Consider the following 25,735-nt stretch of genomic DNA (forward strand, 5'->3'; position numbering starts at 1 on the left):
AAACGTCGTCGACGGACCCAGTTTCGCCGATCACGACCTAGCAATAACTTTCAAAAGATCAAAAGTCGCATGATCTCCGTCTATATCAAAATAAAAAGTGCCTGTAAATTCAAAAGATATAAGTTCGCAATTTATTCAGATTTCAGTTAACATCTAGAACGCATTAATTCTTCTGTATTCAAAATGTTCAATTTGTATTACTGTCCGCTCTACAAATTTTCCTTGTAAAATTGTTCAATAATAACATCCTATTATCGAATTATTCTTTTTTTCGAAAACATCGTAGAACAGAATTGACATTGTCATAAGCGCGCTCAGGGCGAGAGGGAACCAAGACGGTCTCCCCTGGTCTCCCCAGCAACAGAATCACGTGAGTGAAGTGGCGGCCGCGAGAGAGAACAGAGTCGCGCGCAGGCCCGAAATTCTCCGGCCAATAGGAGTGCTTGGCAACGAGCGGCGGGATGAGACGAACGCGCTGATTGGTAGATCGGTCCTCGTTGGCTGCGCGGTGGGGCAACGGATAAACAGTTTTCAAAGTTCTCGAGGCGGTCGGCGTGGACGGTCACACGGACCGGGTGCGCTTGTTTGTTCGCTTCATCGGACAGTGGTCCAAACAGTGATTGAAGCCGGTGATCCATCTGTATAATGTCGATCGAAAATACACACGTCGAGTGAGGGCCGTGGCACGTGCTGACTTTTTCCGTCTTTGTTATCTTTTCGTCGCAAAGAAGTGACTTCGATGTTGTCTGCCAGTTTCCCGCGCGACGCACGTGAGCATGCCGAGTGGGGAGCGTGGTGAAACTTTCGGTTTGTCGTGCGCAACGAATCTATGAAACGTCAAAACTAATATGCTACTTGACAGTCTGAAGAATTGAGAGAAAAATGAATTCGATGGAGAGCATAAACATCAGCGAGTCGATCCACTCGAGCACCTCGCATGACAGCGTCGACAGCGGCTACCTGACGCTGACTCCTCACTCGTTCACTCCTGTGATCTCGGGATGCAGGTCCAGGGCGTCTTGTATCTCCTCCAAAAGACACCACAGGTCAAGGGTCGATCCTCTGCAATCCGAACGCGCCCAGAGGTATAAGCATAAATTAATCCAAGCTTCGGAGAATTCGAGTAGAGATAGTTTGCTGGACCAATCGAGTTTGTACGACAATTATGAATCGATAGACGATAGTACAGGATGCAAACGTGGGGCATGGAGAACCACGGTGCCTATAACGCCTGCCACGAGGCTGCATCTTCTGTCACCTCCTCCTTCGCCCGCTGTCCCCTCTTCCTCGTTTGTGGCATGCGAGCCCATTGAGGAGGATGTGGAGATGAAGCTAGTCGTTGTGTCTCAGAGTACTCCTCATGCACCTAGACTTAAAACACCACCCCCTGCGCCAAGGATCATTTTATCTCCAAGCTATAGAACAACCAGTCCTACCTCCGCTGACAATAATAAGCTCAGCCAGCTTTCCATCGTAGATATCAAGCCCAAACGACTCGACTTCTCTCAGAATGTCTTGTTGCAACGTGCCAGGGCAACTCCAGATTACACCGGGAGAAAAACAGTAGATATGTTAGCACTTTTAGGGGATAAGAGTAACCATTGGAGGACAATATCAAAGATCCTCTCGTATCTTGGGCCTCAGGATCTTTGCTCGATTAGTATGGTGTCCAAGACCTGGAGAAGAATTTGTGTCAGCGATTTCAAGGCTAACTCCAGAAGACTGACTCATATTATGCTCAGGCAAAATGCGAAGGAAAATTTGAAAATCATAAAGAAGGACAAGATGGAGCGGGATCTTCTGGCCAGTCCGAAGAGTAGGTATGCGAAGAAGGGATGTTTATTGGAGGTCCAGAACCTGTTGAGGGTGCCGAACAACCGACAACCACCTAGCAGTCCCCCAGTTTCACCCAGTAAAGTGAAGTTCCATTCGTTTGTCAAGGTAAGTGAAATATGTATTTGGAGATCTGTTTAACATTTTCAGGTATTGATTTGTTGCTAATCTTTATGTTTTTCATGTAATCCAGTTGCATTACAATTCATTATATCTGAGCATAAACAAGCAGAGATACATGTATATGACTCGATTGCATTGCAGTTTAATTGCACTTGCAATTACAGCAGGCAATAATTGAATCAATTGAAAAGCTGTAATTGCATAATTTAATTGCAATTGACTTACGCTTTAATTGAATTACGTGATTCAAACTTTTCAATTAATTTCAATTTTCATAAATAGAAAACAGATCATAGAATAATTGCTATGAAATGTAACTGATATTTAAAATTATACTAGATGCGCATACCGTGAGATTTAGCTCACAGTTATGTACACGTATAGATACATTTAAACGTTATCGAGATGTTTGTTTGTATTGATATCTGACGATTTAGGGTCGTGATGTAATGTAGAGATATTTGAAACCTACGGTTAGAGACTTTGTATCGCGATCAGGATCGATTTGAATCGCGAATTCAATCACAATTAAAATTCATTGAAATTGTTCGTATTGAGTAGAATTTTTGGCCAAATGCTAACGCACGATGAAACGTGATTAATTGGTTCAGGACAATAATTAATAAGCTACTTTCTCCATAATCGACTAATAATGATCTACACTGCCGAAATGTACAATGAGGAATGTAGCAAGCAAAGCTAGTGAAACCTATAATTAGGTTGCCGATTTTTTTGTCTTTCTCTGTCTCTCTCCCTCACACGGCATCCATGGTGTCCATCAGCGATTGTTTTTTTTCGCGGACAGAAATTCGGGGAATAATCATGCGGCTGTAATCATCTAGCCCACGGTTTCTTTGAAGTGACCAATGTATACACTAACGATCAAAAGTTTGTAAACCGTTTAAACAAATTTTCGATAATTTTTGCAGTACACACTCGTTAAATCTTGAATCTTGCTTTCGCAAGCCGTTCCGAAATTTCTCACAATCCGCGTGCACACCAGAGACTAGAATTGTTTTATAACTAATTGATCGGAACGAGAAAATCGAGGGGTTCAAAAATTCGCCGAGATTTTAATTGTAAAACGCATAGAACGGTGCACGATCTAAAGGTTGATCAATTGAAAGTCGATTGTATAATAGAAGCCTGATATTTATTAACCAGAGAGATATCACAATGTCGAAACTTTTGAACGGTAGTGTAGGTCTTCCAGAACTAATTTGCACAAGATTGAACTTCTCGAACTGAAGATAATTGTTCTGTTCGTGCGATCACCTTCTTGACATTGATTTATAGTGATTTGCTCTCTGAAACGCCGCAACTCGGCCACGTGACTTAGAATAATTTCAGTGTAATGAATTGTGAAGATCATTTGAGCATAATCGCTTCGTTGTAATGGCTCCCTACCGTTGCCAAGGGAACAATTTAAATAAGTAACATATTACTTATTTAAGAAATGCAATTAATTCTGAGATTGCAAAAACGACCTCGAATCTTTCATATTATTATACCAAATGAACCGACGATCTTTTAAAATCGTAATAACATTTCGGATTAATTTCTGGTCCCCGTACGCATTCCAGACAAAATGTTCCCCCATCCGCGAACGTGAATTATGCGAGTCTCACCTTGACGATGCGAGCACAAGAGTGTGCATTTCTCCTCGCGATACCAGCAGATTACGGGGCAGGTGGCGACTTTGTTACAGCTCCGCGATAACACACAAAGCCTCTCTTTCTCCCTCTCTCTAGGGAGCGAGAGAACGATGCCTAGGATAGACCGCACTTCAAGGTCTCTGTTTATGTGTGCCACGATAACAAAGTACTCATTTAGTATCTTGATCAGGGGGGGCTAATGTGTCGCGAGTATCGCGCGAATTCATTTATCACAGTGGCAAGTTGCTCTAGCACTAGTCCCCGATCCTAGGCTAAATAAAATTGGTATTGTACATCGTGGAACAGAGCTGTAACAATGCGTCCATTTGAAACATGTTGCTACCATTGTGTACAGTACATTGAAAGGCGTGGTTTCGTTGTTCTTTGCACGCAGAGTGTCCCAAAGGATTGGTTTTCACTGTTCTTGTTATGCAAATACGGTGGTACTTCGATTATCCGAATTAAAAATTCGTGGTTAATTGTTTTTTATTTTTGATAAATTATTAATATGATAGTATAAGATGTCGAGGTTTCACCGAGGTCCTTCTATAGTATTCACCGTTATTACTACGAAAAATCGAAGATTTTAGTAATAAAGTAATAAAGTAATTTAAGTAATAAAGAGCCCAGTACAGTTATAGTCGAGGTTCTTACGTACGTCGAGAGGCGTGGTCTCGTTGAGAGTCCAGAGGGGGCGTGGCCTCACAGCTCCCGGCTCGGACGGAGCCGCTACAGTGCCCTGTGGAGCAATTTATAACCTACAGATGTTTACCCCGCAAAGCAATAATTAAAAATTAATTGGTTTAAAGCTCAGTTTCGTTAACTGGAATGTTGACAAATTGTGAGATAATATTCGCACTGCCGGTCGAGGGAGGATCAAATAGCGGCCCGAAATGAGACGTTATATTAATCGATTTAGCATAATTGACATTGAACCGCGCTACCGCGGTCCCCGGACGATGCCGATCTTGCCAGACATAAATATATTTTGCGCTCTCGCGGAGGTAGCGCGTGTTAACATTTTCATACGGACACGGGGGCCCGTGTGGCCCCGGGGTGCGTTCCCCAATAAAGTAAATCGGAGGATCGATACGAAGGGAGAAGTGAGGCCCTTTCGGACCATTCTCTCTCTCTCTCTCTCTCTCTCTCTCTCTCTCTCTCCGGGACTACGAATCTTTGGCCTTTGCAGCCGCCGCTTCGCAGCCCTCCGGCAAAAACCGGCCGCGGAGAACAATGCGAATATATTACAGTATTCCGTGCGCTGCAACAAAGAACCAAGGGCCTTGCCAGCCCCTTTGTCCTTTTTACGAGGCACGCCGGGAACGAGCGACACGGTAAATCGGCGCTCGAAGCCATTACCGCGAAAATCGACCAGAAAATTCGCCCAGGCCGTTACGGCTCTCGCGAGCAAATTCTCCCCCCCCCCCCTCCGCCCCCCGATGCAATCGGAAATTCACGAACGTAAAGGTTTCCCGAAAATTTGTACCCCAATTTGTTTAAAGAATTGTTCAAATATCTCGCCGATTCTTCCATGTAATGGCCTCGACGTTCGAACTGTTCCCGTTTCGCGAAAAATTGTCGGATGATGGTGCAACCAGGCTCGTTTCAAAGGCTGAAATCTCTACTTTTTATACGTTTCGTAGTGCCACCCGATACAATTTTGTTGCCATTGGGAAAGGTTGGAAATGTGGGGGTGGTTCGAGGTGAATATTTTTTGGAGAAGGTCTCCTAGTCGATGTCGTCTTCGGTGCGACAGAATTTTAATTAGGGAAATCTGTGTAGGTGTACGAAAGTAGAGACTCCAAGCTTCAAAATGTGCACAGGTGCATTCTGGAACGATTTTTTGTCGCGAAGTTATAGTAGATCGAATATCGCGAACTTTTCAGACTACGATAACCCCCTCAGCTTCGGTTCTTTCAACCTTGGCCAATCTATGGGATGCCATAGAAAGTCGTCTCGCGGTGAGAAATTCAGACACCAATCTCTCCGCGGTTCCCATAACTTTTTTTCGCTTTCTTTTCCATAAGGTTTCGTTACCAGATAACTGAAACACCATGGGAATTTCGCACGGTGTAACTTTACACGTTTCAAAAAATCGCGGTTCTTTCACCGCGGCTCACGCAACGGAAAAATTCCATGGAATTTTCGAAATTGACGCTGTGTACAGCACACGCAAAAATTCTTTCAAATCCTTCTGCCATTTTGATGCTATTTTTTTTGCCATCTTTTCGTCATTTTCAGAGTCACTGTTTCCAAAAAAATCATCTTCCGGCTATTAAACTGATCTCGGTTGTTAAAAATGGCTGGACATTTTTTGCTGGCTATTTCTTATTGTCCCCACGGAATCAAAGATCATGGGATAACCCCCGACCCTAGTTTCCCCGGAATCGAGCGCGAAGGAGGAAGAACTCTGAGGGAAAGGCGAGCGTCGAGGAAGGAAGTAGTTGCTTGATAATTAGCAACGGCCAGTAGGAACCGTTGAATAGCTTTGTAAGATGACAGTTGGTGCGGGCGACTTCCTGCACCAAGGAAGTATCCTTCCAAGTCCTTTTTCCGGTGGGTGCCTCGAAATTTCCACCGGTGACACGGCCAATTCCGCCCCGCCGGATCTCGTTTTTACCTTCGATCGCTCGACCCGCTCCGGGACCACCGGTCGCAGCAATTAACCACCTCCTTCGAAAAATCGGTCTCCATTTTTCTTCCATCCTGTACACTCTACCGAACAATAAAAAAATAGTTTAAACCTAACAACTATTGCAACGAGTCCCTTAAAAAATCGACAACCCAACAAATCGTGCATCTCCCGCATCTCCACGTTTCCGAATTTTTCGCTGCCGCGATTTCGAACCAAAAAATCGGGAAAAATTCCCTAGCATACTTAACGTTGACAGCAACATCCTAGATTTTTCTCAAAATTCTTGGAAGCAATTGAACATATTTTTTAAGCATAGTTAAACACGGTTCGTGAACCGCCCAGACGTACTGCAAAATTTTGGAAAATACCGGATCGGATAAAACCGGGAGACAGTTCTGAGAAAGTAGAAGTGCCTCTAATTGCAGCAACGAATCGCGTGCGGCAATTGCATCCAGCGGCTATTGCATTCTGTGGATCGTGTACGGGGGATTACAGCGATGAATGGTTGATTGAACGGATTCGCGAGACCCGAGACGATAAGATTCAATTAGGTAGCTAACGATTGCGCGATTGCATTTCTAATTGAAACGGAACGCATCCCGTGCAGTCGCGCGGCGGAGAACGCTTTCGCTTGTCCGCAGATTATCTGCCGGACTGTACGGAACACCGTAACCGCGTGTTCTGCGAAGCTAGGCTCATTCACGACGCTCATTTTGCTCGCTTTTACGCGAAAAGATATCTCGCGCTCTCCCTTTCGCCGACCGTTACCAGACCACTTTACGCTTCATGAAACACCGAGAAACAAGCCGTGCACCTGGCCAGCTGCTACTGGGTCAATACACGTACCTGATAATGCCGCTGTGCCGTTTCCCGGCCATGGCGAATCCCATGAAACCGGCAAAATCGCTATACCGTTTCTATTTGCACGCTAACGGACTATCGGCTCTCTTTACGATTCCTTCGTTCGACACCTCGCGGGAATCCTGCAATAAAGATATCTACCGTATCGCAAACTCCGCGCGCTAACACCAGGGAATTTTTTCTCATTTTTTGGATCAGATTTGTCGCCGCAAATCAATTCGAAAATCTAGGAATCTCTAGGAATTTTCTCTTATCGTTGTCCACGGCGTGGCGCGTTCCGCGAAGCACGATTTCTCTGTGTACTCGCGTCTCAAAATTTCGAGAAAAATCTAGGACGTCGTAATCGACGTCAACTGTGCTAGGGAATTTTTTCAGATTTTTTGGCTCGGAATTGCGGCTGTTCGAAAGCGTGTTGTCGACACGGGATGCGCGGATTTCTGCGAAATCGCGTCGCGAATGAATGACCGCCGCGGTCAACGACAAAGGCGACGCAAAGAAATAATAATGCATTCATGAAATTCAAGATGGAGGCGCATTTGTAGGCGAGACGTAAGCACCATCCGATACGAGGCGCGACCCCTGCAACCCAATGAAACTTCTATCGTTTACAAAAAGGATAAGCGCCGCATGAAACTGCTTGCAGGATTTCGCAGAAGCCGCGTGCAGAAGTCCCTCGAGGACGTATCAGGCCTGGTTTACAATGTACATTCGCGAGCCGATAACGTTGGCCTCTCGAGCAACGATAGGAAGTCCGTTGACGCTGGAATCTCTAAGCCAAAATAATATTTCATAACGAAATCTTCCAGTCCTGTTTTATACAATTTTTTTCATTCTATTTTATTTCTTTTTGTTTCATTTCATTTTTCTTTTATTTTTTAATATCGCTTAGTCTTTTAAAGGGACATCGATTAATTTATCGCAAACAATTCCAAATGTCATTTTTTAATTGATAAAAGAGTAAAAAAAGAATAAAAATTTGTTTCCGATAAATTGTTATTTCGCCGAATATTTGGGCAGATTTGAATCTGCGATACTACTTTTTCGTTTAATTTGAATTAAGTATCGATAAAAGGGTCGAGAGATCGATGCTATCGAGATCGCGATCGCAGTCTTTGTTCTTCGAGGGCTGCTGGTATGTAATAACGAGCAGCCGAGCACACTCTGGTCCCACGATTCTCGGAGCAACACAAGCGCAAAAAGACCAGGAATGCTACAATACCTCTGTAAACGCATTAAATCGCGCTGGGGGACCACCGTCATTAAACAGAAAAACGTTTCAACAGTCGGAAAATTGAAACAAATATAGTAGGAACCTTAAAACCCTTGTCTGACAATGTAGCCACATAAATAACTGCGGATCGACATCTTAAACGAAGGTTATTGTGAAACAGGACGTTGCAGAAGAAATGGCAATTTTGAGAAATCTGTTTCTCCATTTGTAATAAAACATTTGAAGTATGTAACTAAATTTTGGAAAATATTTGTTTCAAATTAGAAACTGAATTTTTAAGAATATTTGTTTCAAATTAGAAACTGAGTTTTTGTTTAATATTTTAAAAATTGCGTATTTTCAAGATTTTTAAAAATCTTATTATTATTTTTAGAATGGTAATTTCGAACTTCGCAAATAACAATATTGTTGCCGGATGAATTGAAGGGGATATTTCATCGGTTTCGTGCTCGAAATCGTAAATTGCAGCGCGGTGCATCGCGTTGCAACCTGCAATTACCGTGCATCGACCCTGGCCCGTGGTTTCGGGCTTCTAAGAACAATTTTCGAGAAAAAAGAGTGTGTCTGGACCGCGATAGGCCCATTAAATTGTACGGGCGTGCCCGCCGAAGGGAGAAATTGCCTCGTGCATCTCCGCCATCTTGGAATTGTGCACAATATATTTGGCAAGAAATCCCGTGTAACATTCGGAACAAATCGAACAATAAAATATAATTGTTCAGAACGAGCCTTTAAAAATGCAAAAATATAAAATCAACAGATTTTATTTTCTCGTCGTTTTTTCCATAGTTCACAAGGCAACGTGAAAAAATTCCTGGTTTCACAAAAATGACAATTTTAACGATGCTACAATTTTAGATAATTATTATTACAAGAATATTGACAGATTGATATGAAACTAAGGATATTAAACAGAACCAAATGTTAATAAATATTTTTCTCCATATTTATTTAATTTCTTTATTTTTGCTACATTTTTCATGGTGGTTGAAGTATTTTTAAAATAATTGTTATCGCTTCGAATAATTTTATTAAAATGAAGAGTTTGTTTGGATATCTTTTATCCGGTGAACGTTCTAAATAATTTCTTCATACTTGAGTGATCTTAAAACTCAGTCGAATGGCGGTGACTGTAGACACCGTAGGTAGACGACAAAGGTATCGGCCACATGGCCGGCATCGGACCGACAGCTGCAACGGTGTGCCAGCAGGATAATCACGCCGGAAGAAATATCACGAGTTGCACCTGGTTCTGATAAATGGAAATGCAGTTACCCAAGAATCAGCGCATTTCGCTGAAAATTCAATTTTATCATTTCTTCAAAATAAAGAAAAATTAATAAAGATTATATAGATTGGCATAGCTAAATAATTATTATAATATACCGTGTGTACTCGGTATTAAAAATTTTTTTTTATCTATCTATAGATAGATTGGCATAGCTAAATAATTATTATAATATACCGTATGTACACGGTATTAAATATTTTCTTGAACTACAATTCGATGGTTATTTAAATATTGTCGACGGTATAAATTTCGTGGAAAGATATTTCATTTGGCTTCGGTGCAAGGAATACGTAAATGACGGTATAATAACGGAGAGAACCGTTGCTTCCCGTCCTCCATCGTGGCAGGCAAAGAGCTCTATAGAATTTTCTGGTTTCCTCCCTTGCGGTCTCGAGTGTCCTGTTCCCTATTCTTCAGAAACGCCATGGGACGGTGCACACCCTCGCCTCTTCTAAGCATCCTAAACGGATGCAGGTCAAATTTTCAACCCTCCAGACGCGCAAGATGGTTTGCTACATCCTTCAAAAAATTTCCACGAAGCCTGCATCGTTGCCAGACGTCTTACTTCGAGCCCAGTGTCGGCTAACTAAATTTCAAAATTTAGTTCTTACGAACACTGACCTAATATTGTTCAACAAAATTATTCTGAGCAATTTAATGACATTTTTGTAAGATCATTGCACAAGTCATCTTCATAATATAAAGAATTATTCGAGGCAACAGCGTTGAATGAACCTTTGCAGATTTTTCTAGAAATTTTCGTTTGTCTCGATCATTTCACGAAGTTGCATTTTGCAGTTTATTAAAAATTGTATTAGAATAGCATTTGAGAATAGCGCCTAAAAATAGTAGTTAAAACAATAATTGAAGTAATAATTAAAAATAGTAGTTGAAATAGTAATTAAAAATAGTAGTTGAAATAGTGATTAAAAATAGTAGTTGGAATAGTAATCAAAAATAGTACATAGTTAGAAATATTGGCTGCCCAAATATTTGCGCAGCAGTGCAAGTAAAGAAAGGCTGCACAGAGTGGTTAGAGAGCACATTGTGTTGCGCGCACGTGAGCACCACGTGCCGTTTCCTTGTCCGCCCGAGTATTCTCTTCAAATTTTCCTAGTCAACCACGACCTTTCTTCTTCGGTATCACCTGCTTCCCCTTATCTCGCCAGTGTAATCATTATCTCGTGCCTATACCTCTTGTTAGCAGTTCATTGTTTATCCAGAGCTTGTTTACTACTGCACCGAACACTGTAAACATCCCTTATGGCAGTCCATAATCAATACTCCTCCGTTAATGCACGCTTTCACGCATAACATACTAACACAAAATTCGCAGTTTCTTATTTATTCGCATCCCTCGGAATTCTAAAAAAACATCTAGAACATTGTAGCCGCTTTGAGCCGTGTCGGAAAATAATTTTGGATTTTTCGCTTCACCGGATCCAGCTGCAAAAAACTCGAGATCGCAAAGTTCACCTTTTACAAAAATCTGCAAAGTTTATCTTCAAGAACGAGTTTTCTCCGTGCAACTGCGGTTGGAAAATTTCGAAAAAAAATCTGGAACATCGGAGCCACTTCGACTCAAGCCGCGAAATTTTTTTTCGATTTTACGACCCGCAAACGAAGTCGCAAAAAATTCGAACAGGTGCACGGGTCTCTCATTCCCTAGAAATCCTTCGGAAAATGCTCGATTTCTATATCGTTCTTCTCACGATTTCCCGGGACAGTGTAGCTAAAAAGCAGACACACAGTGTCGCAGCGTTGTGTCGGTGGCAAAAGGGTCAGAGCTACTTCCGGCGGAGATACGAATTGAGTCCCCGGTTCTAATCTCGAAGGATGTTATCTCGCATAGTAACAGTCGCGGAGAATTGCGCGTGTCGCCGTTGCTGAAACCCTTTCACCCTTCTGTGAATAGATAGCAACGACTCCGCAGACTCATGATAATACGAGGTGATGCCTCGCGGGTCTGCAAACATCCTTCGGTGCAGAAAATTCTTTCGAAGACATCCACCATCTTGTTCACTTCCAAACCAAGCCGGCGAAGCTCAATTTATTCCACTTTATTAGCGTACTTTATTTCATCCCATTGTTTCATTTCAGCACATTTTATTATTTCATTCCGTTACTTTATTTTGGTTCATTTTACGTTATTATTTTATTTTAACGAATTTTATTTTATCGTTGTGTTTTGGTCTATTTTATTTTATTATTCTTATATTACTTGTATTAATATATTATTTTATTATTCTCATATTACTTGTATTATTATATTATTTTATTATTCTTATATTTTATTTGTATTATTATATTATTTTATTATTCTTATATTTTACTTGTATTATTATATTATTTTATTCTTATATTATTTTATTATTCTTACATTTTACTTGTATTATTATATTATTTTACTATTCTTATGCCAATTCTTATTGCAATTTAGTTTGCTCTGTTTTATTATTTTATTTTACCTCAGTTTATCGTATTGTTTCATTTTAGTCTATTTTATTTTATCAGAACTGTTCCCCAGATTTTTCTTGGTTTTCTCAGTGATATTTGGTTCCTATCTCTCGTAGATTCCGCCAACAGGGTTTCGAAAAGCAAACCCATAGGGGCAGCTGTGCGCATTCCTGCGTCCCTGTCTCGGTATCTACCACCGGCGTCCCTCGCCCTTTACGGACCAACCATCGGCACCATCCCTCAGCTTTTCTCTTTCAATCCGCCGGCATTTATCGGCTTTCCTTCTCTTGGATTCTCTTCGACGATGTCGGGTCTAATAATTAATGACCGACCGCCGAAGGAACTTATGGGAAACGCTGGGCACCGCCACACACTCCTCGATGCATTTCCTATCGTTTTCATTAACTCTTCGAACAGGATTTTTTATTTGTCTCTGCCATTAGCAATTTTTCTTGGGAAATCATGGCACCGTATTCATAGTTTCGTGTACCTTCGAATGTGCACACATAAGTGCAGAAATGCATCGGTATTTCTGACTATAGTAATTTCACCGTTTATTGTAATTTAGTATAGTCTATGTAATTTGTCTCGCTTTTTACATTAATATCTTCAATTACAATTTCTTTTTTCAAATGAAATTGCAAGCTGTCTTGTAGACCTCCCACAGTGCATGCAACTCAATGCATAAACTCATCATTATTTTCAAACGTGCAGATTTTCATATTTTAACATTTCAATACTTGAGAAGCAAAGTTATTCCCAGCTGACGTGTTCGAACACAGCGTTCGTTATTTAATAGAGGCAACGCGTGTTCCATAAATGATAACGAAGGTCTGCCATGCATGTAGTGCACATAGTTGCAAAAGGAAGTGACGCGACACTGAGATCTTGAATGGAAAAGCATCGTGCGCATTCATATTCAGAAAAGGGTCCCGGGAACATTGTTGCGGTCACGTGGCTCAAATTCTAAGCGGCTGTAGCAGCAGCTACAACAGCGTTGATGTATCTTAGTTGGTGGGTCTCCCCACTCTCCTTTTATCTTTGCTTCCTTTCTTGTTAACTAAGCGGCGCGCGCGCCGCCGCCTCTCTTGATTTCTCTGCTTGCCACGTCGAGCATGATCAACGGAAACCCTCCTGGGAACAATTTTCGAGCCGATCTATACGTTTTGAGCATTGGAATCTCCCGAACGTGTTCATGGTATTTCCATCGTGTCCCAACAACGTTGATCAGAATTAAATAGTAACCAGGTAGCTGGATTTTAAAGATTAGACATCAAGATTGAACAAAAGGATATCTATGTAGCAAACGTTTAAATTTTTAAGGGATCTAATCTGTGGGATTTTATAACTTTGTTGCAGGGGATATAATGTAGAGTTTTTGGGAAATTAATATATGGCGAGGTAAGTAAAATAGTAAAATGGTAAAGTTATAAAATAGTAAAATGGTGAAGTTATAAAATTATAAAATAATAAAATGGTAACATTGTAGAATAGTAAGATAGTAAAATTATAAAATAGTAAAATGGTAAAGTTATAAAATTATAAAATAATAAAATGGTAACATTGTAGAATAGTAAGATAGTAAAATTATAAAATAGTAAAATAGTAAAATAGTAAAATTATAAAATAGTAAAATGGTAAAGTACTAAAATTATAAAATCGTAAAATGGTAAAATACTAAAGTTATAAAATGGTAAAATGGTAAATTTTGAACAGCGATTGTTCTAGACACAGCACAGAATTAAACGAGAAGTTCTGGTACGGACTAATTTGTATGTGTGTGTATAAAAGGGCAGTGTTGAAAAATGAATTGGACTGGAGATAAGGCGGAGATATTCTTGAAAGCGAGGGTGGCGGCGTCAGTGCAAAAGGAAGAAGAGAGAAAGCGTGAACAAAAACGTTTTCTGTGGACAGCTGGCGCTGTGCGCTACGGCGGGGTTTATCATTCTAAGCAGGGGAGGTTTCTCTCGGCTCTCTTTCATGCACTCGAACTCCTCTCTCCCTGCGTGTGTGCACCACTCTCTTGCCTCGCATTGTGCCGCGTCCACTGCCGCCGAACCGTTCTCATTCACTATTACGATAACAAATAAAAACACACGATAAATCGTTCGACCGGCGGCTTTCGAAATTATTTTCTTTACCATCGCGTGGCATGAGTAACATTCCATCGCCGCGCTGCATCGATATGATCCCAGATCATTTTCAATTTCCATTGGTAAAATGACTTTTGTACTATTCGAGATTTGTTTCTCTCTTTCGCCAGAAACACAGCTTCAATAAAGTAAATTGTAAAAGAATTAAAGAATTTAGAATGAATAAAATGGTAAAAGAATTGCAACAACAGTTGGTTAAAATTGTTCTAAATATCTTGGAAATTCTCTAGTAGAGAAAAGAAAAATATTCCCTTATCGAAAAGAGAAATATTGTCTTATCAGAAAGAGAGATAATACTTTCAATGTTTTTAATTTCGTGTTTAAAATATCTCAGTGCCTGTTGGTCCCATAATTTCCAATCGACTCTAATGAATGGTAACATTTATTCGAGAAGCTGTATGTATGCCTGTGTTTGTCACCCCTTATTGGGCCTCGATTTTATCTATGGAAGCTCGTAGAAAAGGTTCATTGACGGACGCCGCTCATTCACTGTGTGTCTTCGAATTAATAAATATTAGAAATTGATATACTGTGTGCCCTCTGCAAACAATGGGAACTGTGTCTCTGATATGGGGTAGACATGAGGAAAACTGTGAACACTGGGCTGATAAAAATGACAATGGCCAGATAACTTCGATTGTGATAGTGATTCTGTAGCCTTTGCAGGATTCCCGTACGGGAAACCATAATGAGACCGTTTGTTGGAAGAAAGGGTTGGCTATTGATATTATCAAGTAGCATCTTTTCACTCTCAAAGATAACGTGTGCATATATGCATCTACATGTTTCGAAATATTTCTCATTTTATTTAACTTCGTTTCATTTTTATCTTACCTTACTTTATTCGTTATATTTCTTATATATTTCTTATATATTTCTTATTTTTATTTCACTCTATTTTCTAATTCTCAAATATCATTTCCACGTTATATGTTACTATAAACATAATTGCTTAAATTACAGTAACAAATTATGAATTTCAATTAGTTCAAAGGAACATTGCAATTTTCAATTTATTTTGAAAATGATTTTCAGTGGCTTGAAAGTTTCAATCTCCACTTTAGTTGCATTATCTATTCTTGTAACGACAGAAACGTTTCGTAACAACGTTGAAATTTGTTAACAACCTTAAATATATGTTCGCAGATCCGTAATATACTTCTCACCTTGAAATCGTATGCAAATGAACGCCAAACAGTTCGGAAAGATGAATTATCTGATTTTTATAGGTTCGGTGACATCAAAGGGCCCATAGATCGCATAAATTAGACAGAGTAGGTCACGGGATTATTATCATGCGAACAGCCATCGATTTTTAGAACAGAGTCCGAGTCCGAAGGGTCTGCGCCATTTCGGGAACAGATTTAAATCCGTATCCGCTGGCGGATACCAAATCAACGGTGATGGTAACACGATCCGCACAATACCAGCTCTATTGAATCGGGTCCTCCCGTTGTCAAAGTCGTATTAAACTCCATAACGATTCCATTAAATTTCAATCTTTTTGCAAACTCTTCAAATCGTCGCGAAAGTCTGAAAAATTGCAGGAGGAATTCTGAAGAATCATTCTCAGCTCCATTAGGGGTTGTTTTTGCATCCTAAACGATTCAGTACTTGTTCCGATCTTTTTTCTAAACATTTCAGCATCATTTTGAAAACTGTCAATCACTAGACTGATAAATTAATACGGTAACCAATTAAAACTTAGAATAATAATTGATTGTTACTGCTTCAGGGGTTGTTTCGCATCCCCAAGGATACATAGCTCTTTCCCAAACGTTGCAACACAGTCGAAACAATTTTCTAAACGTCTCGGCATAATTTCGAAAGAGACCGAGCAAAAATTGGCAAATAGAAGCACCTGTTATTTTTTCCATGAATGGTCGTTCCACGACCCCAAGAAAAGTTCTTTTCCAAGCGCACCGGCACAATTCCGCAAGATAAATAAGATCCCTGTCAACCCCCCTCAGCTTTCACAAAATGAGCCGTCTAGTTTCACTACGCTCGCTCAGGGTTTCCTATTTTCCAGGTCCTTTTGTCCCTTCCTCCTCCCTCCCCCATCTTCTGCTACCTAGAGATTTTGTCAGCTCTTTCCGCATTCACGTCTCTCCTCTCCCTTCCATCTTTCTCTTTTGTTTTTTTCTCTCTCTCTCTCGTCTCTCTTTCTCTCTCGCCTGTTCTCTTTCCCTCTCTCTTCCTCTCTTCGTATTTAGTCTTTCTTCCCCCTCCCTTCTCGCATGGTCCGAGGCTCCGGCGGCGCTCAGAAAGAGAGAAACGGTCCTTGTTGCTATGCAGCGGCCGACGAGGAGATCCACGGGACCGCCGCGGCGGGGAGAGGAGAGAAAGAGAGAAGAGAGAGAGCAAACGGAGCAGAGGGGGCGCCCCCCATGATTATTATTCGCAGGCCGAATAACCGGCGCGGCCCTCTCGGGAAGAGGCAGCCGTTCCCCATGCTGTTTAACCGCTTTTTTTCCGTGCTCTCCTCCGTGCCCCGGGGCCCCCGCGCCGTCGACACCCCTGCACGGTCCCCTCCTGCCCCTTATCAAGCGGTTATCGGACCCCGATGCCCGCTTTTCGACGATCGAATCGCGCCGGCCACCTCGCGATCGTCAGGATTCGCGGATCCCAGGCTCACTAAACACCGTCGAATTTTTCGAAAATTCTTCGGAGAAACGGTTCTCGTTCTTCTCGCGGGGTGCAATTCACATCCCGTGAAATTATAAATCCAGTCCTAACTTTTATTTGGAAAGAAATTTCGAAATTCCAAAAATTAGCAAAGTTATTTCTTGATATTGAAAGAACGGAGAACAATGAAAATATTAAAATAATTGATCTCTACGTACTATGTATTTCCAATTCGCTGAAATTATTTAACGAGGCGATAAAAATGTCTATTCGACTCGCGTTCGTTGCGATCGATGAAAATCATTTTTATATTTCGCATTGAATATTCGCGACGCCAGCAGAGCATTCCCAAAAAAATTCGGCGAAAAGTAGCCGGCGAATAATTCTGTGATTTGTATGCGAGGAACAGCGGCAGTCAAAGTGTCAAGTCTTTCGCGCTCCGCGGATATAATTATTCAGGGTTCGGAGGCATCGCCATGGGTCTGGGTTAGTATAATAATACGTCCGAGAGGGCGAGACTCGATGCTGCCGATAGGGAGTTAGAGATAGTTGGAACAGGCACGAGCTTTGAGAGTTGGGACACCGGCCTGGCTAGACCCCATGGTGTGACGTAACGTTATTTACTTTCGAGTATCCCGTTGGCAACAGGTCCATTTCTTCCCATGGTGGAATACCGAAATCACACAGAAAGAGCGACCAAGAAGAACAAAGAAGAAGACAAATCAGATCTAGGATTTCCAAAATGCCCTCAGACCCATCGTTGATGTCTCCGTGAACACCGCAGTTCACTGTTGCAGATATTTTTCGACGAATTTGCGCCATAATGAAACGATTAATCACTGAAATTATATATATTAGTGTTATTATATTAAGAGATATATTATACATCATATATATTATTAATATTATTATATTGATGAATATACAGTAATGTCTCCCTAATTGACGCTCAGATTGTCCAGAAAAATGGACAATTTTGGAAAGGGAGATACGATTGTTCGAGCCTTGTGGCTCGTTTTTTATGGTTATCGATTGTCAATAACTATAAAAACGAGTTGCAAGGCTCGAAGAATCGTATCTCCTCTTCCCAAATTGTCCATTCTTGTGCACGATCTGAGCGTCAGTAAGGGAGACATTACTGTATTATACATCATATATATTATTAATATTAATATATTGATAGATATATTATACATCATACATATTATTAATATTAATATATTGATGGATATTATTATATTATTAAATATATTATATATTTTGTACATATACTTTTCAACGAAACTCCGCCACGTTACATACGCCGTAAAATGGAAGTGGGGTCGTTCTAGGAATCAAGCTAATCGAAAATTTATTCCGGTTTATTCGAGCCGGCCGGAATTTATTTCAAATTTTTCCGGCGATATCTCGAGTATTTGAAAGGGAAAGGACGGGGGCGAGCGGTGCATCGTGGGCCCCGTTGGCCGTCCGGTTGTCTATAAAACGATTTCTCACAGTCTCCGAAGCGATTACACTCGTCTGCCCAGATTCCGAACGCCCTCGGTCTTGCACGACCTAGACAACACGCGGCAACTAACTCCGTGGAGGATAAAATCTCCTTTGAACGGCCTTGACTCCTTCGGCTGGCTACACTCCTATGCATTCCGGGTGCACCGTTGCAACGGTCATGCTCTGCACTCTACCTTGCAGCGTTTTAATTAACATTCCCGGCGAATGTTGTCCCACATATATACTATTCAGGGTCTCGTTCGCTTCGAACGATCGTGTCGGACTTAATTCTCGTCGTTTCTGGGTGGACAAAATTCGCGGACTCTGCTACGAGATTCAGAACAATGCGCAATTAAATCCCAACAGCAAAATTCTTGGTGGTTCCGTAATTAAAAAAAAAAAATCCCAAAGTCGATGGAAATTCTCAACGCTCGTAACGAGTCCACAAGGTTGCGCTGCAATGCACGGTGGTGACGAGCCCAATTTTCATTTCCGACCGATTCGAAAATTCGTGCATACCGTCGAGACACGGGTGAGACTGTAAGTTGAGGCGCCGTAACGGAATTCGTACCGGTTCGCCGGCAAAAAAAATCACGAAGTCGACTGTAACGTCGAACGATCGCGGCCAGTGGTTTCTATGAATTTGTCGCGAAGACGAACGTGAAAAATGAACCGCAATGTCTTACAGGGCGTCGAACACGGCCGCCGAACGTGAATGAACTGCGATATATATATATGTATACATATATATATATACCGGGTCGCCTATTAAAGCGGTTAAGTTATTCGCTTCACGAATCGAGACCCCATAAAAGTGTTACGGCGCATTTTACTGCTGGACAATTATAAGGCGACGGTGCCGCCGTTCGAAGATAATGGTAGTGTACGAGTTCATGTTTATGGTGTACCGGGCATTGTCTACTTCTTGTGTCTAAGAGAACTCCGATGACTACTAATGAGACACCAAACGTACAGCGGACGTAGGTACCACGCGTAAATACAATTACTCGCGACAAACAAAAGCCCGCCATTTCTCTTTCTCCGGCCGGGAAACCGACTTTCCATTGTGCGACCAGTTTCCGCGATCCTTCCCGATGGAAACGCGTCGAAAATCGTCGAGACACCACGGAAATTATGGCAGCTGCGATGATTCGAAGCGGACACCGTCCGTACTCTCGACGCGCTGCGAAAGATTTCCAAAACGTATCTCGACTTGGGTCCGTGGCGATATCTTTCTCGGGAAACAAATTGAATCTCAGGAACGTTGATTGACGCGTCGGTAAATCGATGTGGATGTGAAACAATCACGCGAGGGCGTTCGCGTGCGAATAAATAAACGAGGGCGTGGGAGAGGCCGGCCGAGATGAGAAGAAACAGCGCGAGTCTCTTCGTGATTTTCTCGATCAACGAACGGCCTTGCCGGGCACAGTAAACTGCCGAAGGCCGAAACACGGCTTGACGTTCGTTAGAAATTCCAGAACGCAGTCGCTGAACGAGCATTTTATTCGGAGGCCGCAACTTCGTAACGAATATCCAAAGCCGCGTGTAACAATGTTGCGAACAGGTCGTTCACGTCGGCGGAGACGTTTACAATTTTCAACGTTACAAAAACACGGTTTCTCGATTCGGAAAAAATTCCGAACGACAGAGCGAGGCTTGCCGATCATTATAAAAAAAGAATCAACTCGATCGGACAAATAATATCCGAGATAAAAATTGTTCGAGACAGCCCGGTTTTTTCACGGAAATTCGGCGGCTCGTATTTTATATGCGAATTCTCGAATGCCAGCGACTCGATGACGCGCGAACACCCCCATAATTTCCCACGCACGTGTAGTAGCACGCCATAAAACGTTCCATAGCGATCCCACTAGTACGAGTACTACGGAAACACGTTATGCGAGCCACGTGGAACGGTACTCGCAAAAACAAAACATCGACAGGCCGCGTAACTTCATTAGGGGGATCGGCGGAGCGTCTGATAGTCATAATTGAACGTTCGCCGAGCGTGATAGCGATACTTGTATCTATTACGTGTAATGGTAGCGGCGCTAGCGTCAGATAAAACCGGCTGCGAAGCGTAATCGGCCGATAACATTTACCTGACCGGTTTGTTTCTTCATTCATCGTTCTTTCAATGGCGCGTGTCTAGCCCCCTTGCACGTTAGGTTAGTCGGTCAGGATTCCCCATAATCTATCAAACAAGTCCGTACCACCGGCACAGTCGAGCATAGGCTCATCGTTCTCCTCCCCCCATAGCAATTAAAACACCATGAAACAACCGACCACGTATTTCTCGCCGACTCACTCTCTCCTGCCATAATCTTTTACACCGATCGACAAATCGAATCGACGATTGGCATACGCATCCACGATGCGTTAAACTTCGCAACTCTAAGCCCCCCCTCCCCCTAAGCTACCCTAATTCTGCTGGTTCGTTTCAATTCTTCAATTTTCCCAGCCATTGTTCGGTCGTTCGGAGCAGGTCTGCCGACGACTTAAAGGGTGAACATTTCGAGATTAGGCGAACGGGGTGCGATTAGGGGCGACAAGGACAACGGACCGGATCCTCCGGCTTCGTTGTAGGTAACGAAAGCGGGGGTGGGCCGATCTGCTAACAGGTACGGGGCCAGAGTTCACGGCTAACGACGATGCGATAATGAGGCAGAGATAAGGCTCTGGGTGTTCCTCTCGGGTTCAGAGGGTCGCACCTTCCACCGAGGACGCTGTGATCACCCTCGGGGAAGGGTGGACGTTGTGCACTTTGCTCGCTGTAAACGTACCAGCGCAGGTAGAAACCGCTAGGCTCTGCAAACCTGCCTTTTACACCCGCGCAGGAAAGTTCTAAAGAATTTTCACTGACGCTTGAACGAGGAAACGAATCAATCTCCATTAGAAAACTCGTAGCTACGTTGTCGACATTTTTACAGCAGCTGCATGTAGCAGCAACGATTCTCCTCGAATTATTTCAGAATTTTTGTCCGCCAATAGCAGTCGTCAAAAAATCAGAAACCATAATCGTAACAAAAACTCGTTAGAAAAATACGTATTGCTTAAAATAAAAATCGATTTTATTAGTTGAAACTATTTTGAAAAAATTGAACGGGTGTTCTGATACTTTGTAAATTAACCGGGATGCTTGAAAGTTATGGCATTCGAGTTACAGTAAATTCTCCCTAATTGGTGCTCAGCTTGGAAACAGAAATGGACAATTTGGGAAGAACAGGGGCGATTATTCGAGCTTTTTATAGTTAAATAGTTTTTGTATATATTTTATATTTATTTTTATATATAATATTTTATATTTATTTCGATATATAATAGTTTATTATATATAATATATAATATTAATTATATTATTGTATTATTATAATTTAATAATACACATAGTAATACATAGTGATATTATTATAATGATATTATTGTATTGTATTATAATAGTATTATTATTGTATAGTGTATTATAACTGGAAGCTTTTAGTTTTCTGGTTCGAGCATAAGGTGGTGCTGAAACGACGCGGCCACATGGTTTTCTGGAAATCCGTCGGGTCTCCTTTTGTCGAGGATTTCCAGGTTCGTCTAGCGAAGCGTATTGGCAGATGAAGAGCCGAAGTGCAAGAAGGGAATACCCACGGTCGTTGTAAATTGTTGGTGTGCGGCCCTTTCAGTTGTCAGGGTTTCCGTGAGTGCTGTCGGGGATCTGCGGATTAGCGATTTACCGTCGTAAAGCGTTGCTTGTGTTCGGCACGGATTTACTGGTCGTTTCGTTTCGAAGAGGCCGCCTCGTCTGCCAATGTCCCTCGCCTATCCGTGTTTCCATTACCGGATCGGAACCTTTTTACCAGGAATTTCGGGATATTGTTTCAGACGTTTTTCTTCGCAGGTTTCTAAACAGAGACGGCAGTTTTTCTGGAGCATTTCGAGTGTACTAATTCACTTTAATTAGCAGCTGTCCGTAACCTTTGATTTCGAGGTCAATGGGTCCCGGTGAGAAATTGTTGATACTTGAATTATCGTAGCTTCGCGAACAAGAGAACTAGGATGAAACATTTGGTCGCATTTTGAAGGGTGGAGTACGTAGTTTTAGTTCCCATAAGTTTCTCTTTCTTGTTACTTTTGCGGGCCATAATTATGGGAATGGTAAAAATGGCACTTTTACTAGACAGCGTCGAACGTTGTGTTTGATCTATCGTAACTGCGACAAAAAAAATCGCATGGCATTGCACTTTAGCTCAATTTGAAGAGTGAAACGTCTACTTTTACCACCCTTAAGGCATTTCTTTTAAAAAATTCTTTTGCGATAAGAATTGAACCAAAAGACCACAATGGTTTCGTCCTCCAAAAATTCGCAAAATTAGAGACTTGTAAAATTCAGCGTACTGTAACTTTGTGAAAAAAAATCGGATGGTGATCTAACTCGGCTTATTTCGAAGGGTGAAACCTCTAGATTAAGCCACCTAAGTGAAGCTATTTTTCAGGATACATGTACGGTAGAATTCTGGCATGAAAGCGAGGATGTAACCAACGTTAGAATCGCCGAATGCGGGTTTCGCTAATTTCTATCAAGAAATAAATTACTGGAAGGATTTTTAACGAATGTATGCGACCATTAGACCCACGAACAGTGTACACAAACGTTCGCGAACGTTTCTGGGAAAAAACTGTTACACCTCGCCAGCACAACGCTACGAGCTCGCCCCGTGTATATTTGTGTTTAGATTCGTGCGTGGCTAATTGTACAACCGTGAAAGTGTTTGAAAGACACCGACGGCTCTCGGTCAGACAGATACGGCAGTGCAAACACACTGTAGCCAATTTGGAAATGAGAGTCCGTCGAATTCCTGCCGCAACATTTGAAAGTATTATCACCTCCAATAAATTATTCCAAAATTAATCTCGCCAAAATACCGAGACAAACTTTTAGACTCGAACGTCGCGTTCGAGTCATTGCAACTTTCTGCAAAAAAATCGCACAGTGGTCTACCTAAGCTCATTTTAAAGGGAAAGATTTCTACTTTCAGCAGCCCTAAGCAGCTTTTCCGGGAAAAAATTCCGTCACCCCAGAAAATCCCCTAAAAACCAAAGAACTGACATATTTCAGTTTTATTAGCTTCGAACGTCTCTCCAGAGTTCAAGAAATTTATCCGACGATCGATGCGACCGTGGACAGCAAGCCCAGAATCTCCTCTTTCCAACGAGCCCTCGAAACTCGACCCACGGTTTTTCCATCCCACATTTCCATGCCACTTTTACCGCAGTCGTTGCACATGTTCCGTGCTGCACCAGATGTTCCAAGACACCGAACCCGCGATTCCCATAAAGTGGAACGAGGAGAAATTGCCATGGGGTGGTGCATTTTCACCGGAGGGGGTTCGTTGACCATAGCAAAACATTCCGTTAGGCGGACCGCCGAAAAGGCTCGGCCGCCGCGCTTCGGCCGTCGTTAACGAGAAAGCGGCCGGAGCGCTCGCCTAACAGCCGTCGAAAACAGAAACACGGTGATCGGGAGCGAGAGGGGCGAATCACGGTGTCGCTCGTCCGAGAAAGATGGCCGAAAGAGAGAGGCTGAAACAGGTCCTGTTGCCGGGCCCTGTTGCTACGCGGCGACACGGTGCATCGTGCTGAATTCGCAACGAGCCTTTTCGGCGATTGCGATTCCGTCCTGAATAATGTATGGATAATAGACGCGTGGCCATGGCTGCCGATCGTTTTGACACCATCGGAGGGGACACCTTTCTATACGGCGACCTCCGGTTTCCGCAGGACGAACGGCCTCGAACCGATCCACGTCATTCTCCGAGTCCTGGGTGTCCTGAACCTTGCTCACGCGATCGCCTAACTGCGCAGTTTCTGGTCCACGGGCCCCGATCCCACCACACTTGCCAACCCTTGGGACCTTCGGCTGTCGTTCTCCTTATATTTTCCTGGAACAATGCTGATTTTTAACGTCATCGTCCATTTTTAACGTTCCACGGATTTTTGGATAGTTAACGTCATTTATTTGTAGGACTTTTTCATAGTTGAACAGCTTATTTCGATATTTTTGGGTAATTAGATCGTTCGTTTTTGGGACTTTTTGATAGTTCGAGGATTTATTATCGCGCAATTTATTGTATAAATATAATATAATTTATTATTGGAGAATATTGGATATTATTGAATATTATTAAATAATTTATCTTTGGAGCCCTCTGGTTCTTTGCTGGAAGAGTGCCGTGTTACTTCTGTTTCAATTATATTTTCAATGTACATATTTGGAGTCTCTGGATAATCTATTTATGAATATTCATAAACGGGACGCAAACTCATTTCATTTCTAAACGAAAGTAACATCAATCTCCTACGATATACGCAATTAACTCGTCAACCTACCACCAGAAGCGACTTTTTTTTTAAGAATCACATTGGTAAATTTATTTAGACCTCTCGCTATGCTGATTGCAATGAATACTCGACGGAAGAACCGAGAAAGAGAGTACAATGTCCACAGTTCCGGGATAAGTGATGTGGGCTAACGTCCAGCGTGATTATTCTGTCAAAAATTCATCTCGAGACAAGGTCAGTCCTTCGTGCGTCATGAATGAACGAAAACCACATGGCGTCTAGGTTTTCCCGCCGAGATGCGCGCGCGTCTTCCCGAAAACCGCGTCGAAGGTCGCACGTCCACCTAATGGATGCCGGAGAGATGTCTCATTGGCAGTCCGGCTTCGTGTTGCAGCAGAAAGAACAAAACCGACTCCGTGACATCGGTCCAACACAATGCTCGGTCTGCGTTTCAATCATTTTCAGCTTGAACAATTCCAAACGTTCAACTACAATGGTTACAGAAACTTCAACAATTCGGTGGAAAAGAAGCTCGTGCCACGTGTGTGTCCATTTTGTTTCCCTTTGTTTCGTTACTGTTTCATCCAGTTGTTGCATGACGCGTAAAAACTCGTTAGCAAGATTTAGTTAAAAATTGTAACAACGGAACGAAGTATTTTGCAGGAAAACTTCAACAGCAATCGCCATTTACCAGTTATTTTATGTATCGTTTAAGGCGTACTTTATTTCGTTTCGTTCCTCAATTCCGAATTCGCTGGACCGTCCAGAGTCGGCCAGAACGGAAGAAGAGCGAAACGAAGAGGTCCGCGCGCATGCGCGAACATTTCGGCAAATTTCACCCCGGGGCAATTTCGGCGGGAAAAAAGGTGAAACAGGAAGCGGCCATTAAGATTCGTATCCGAGCGGCGAAGCAATTACTTTTGTCTGCCAAAGTTCCTCTTCGTTACGGTCCAGAGGCGCAGCGCAAAACGAGCAAGGCATCTCCCAGAACCCGAAAAACGATCAGCAGAACCGGCAGGCGGAAACGGCTGGTTCTCTCGCGCTCTTACATCCACGTGG

At 42.3% G+C, this 25,735-nt stretch overlaps 1 protein-coding gene across 1 annotated transcript in view; it reads left to right on the plus strand.

Moving 5' to 3' along the window:
• Positions 1-520: 520 nt before the first annotated feature.
• The window catches only part of LOC117218171 (uncharacterized), a 38,202-nt gene continuing 12,987 nt past the window's right edge, over positions 521-25,735 (plus strand). The window contains exon 1 of the mRNA XM_033466366.2: positions 521-1,941. Within this exon, the coding sequence (XP_033322257.2) occupies positions 883-1,941 (1,059 nt within the window). The 5' untranslated portion in view covers positions 521-882. The remainder of the gene's footprint in view (positions 1,942-25,735) is intronic.

This window comes from Megalopta genalis, chromosome 5 (assembly GCF_051020955.1).
Source record: "Megalopta genalis isolate 19385.01 chromosome 5, iyMegGena1_principal, whole genome shotgun sequence".
NCBI classification, from domain to species: Eukaryota; Metazoa; Arthropoda; class Insecta; order Hymenoptera; family Halictidae; genus Megalopta; species Megalopta genalis.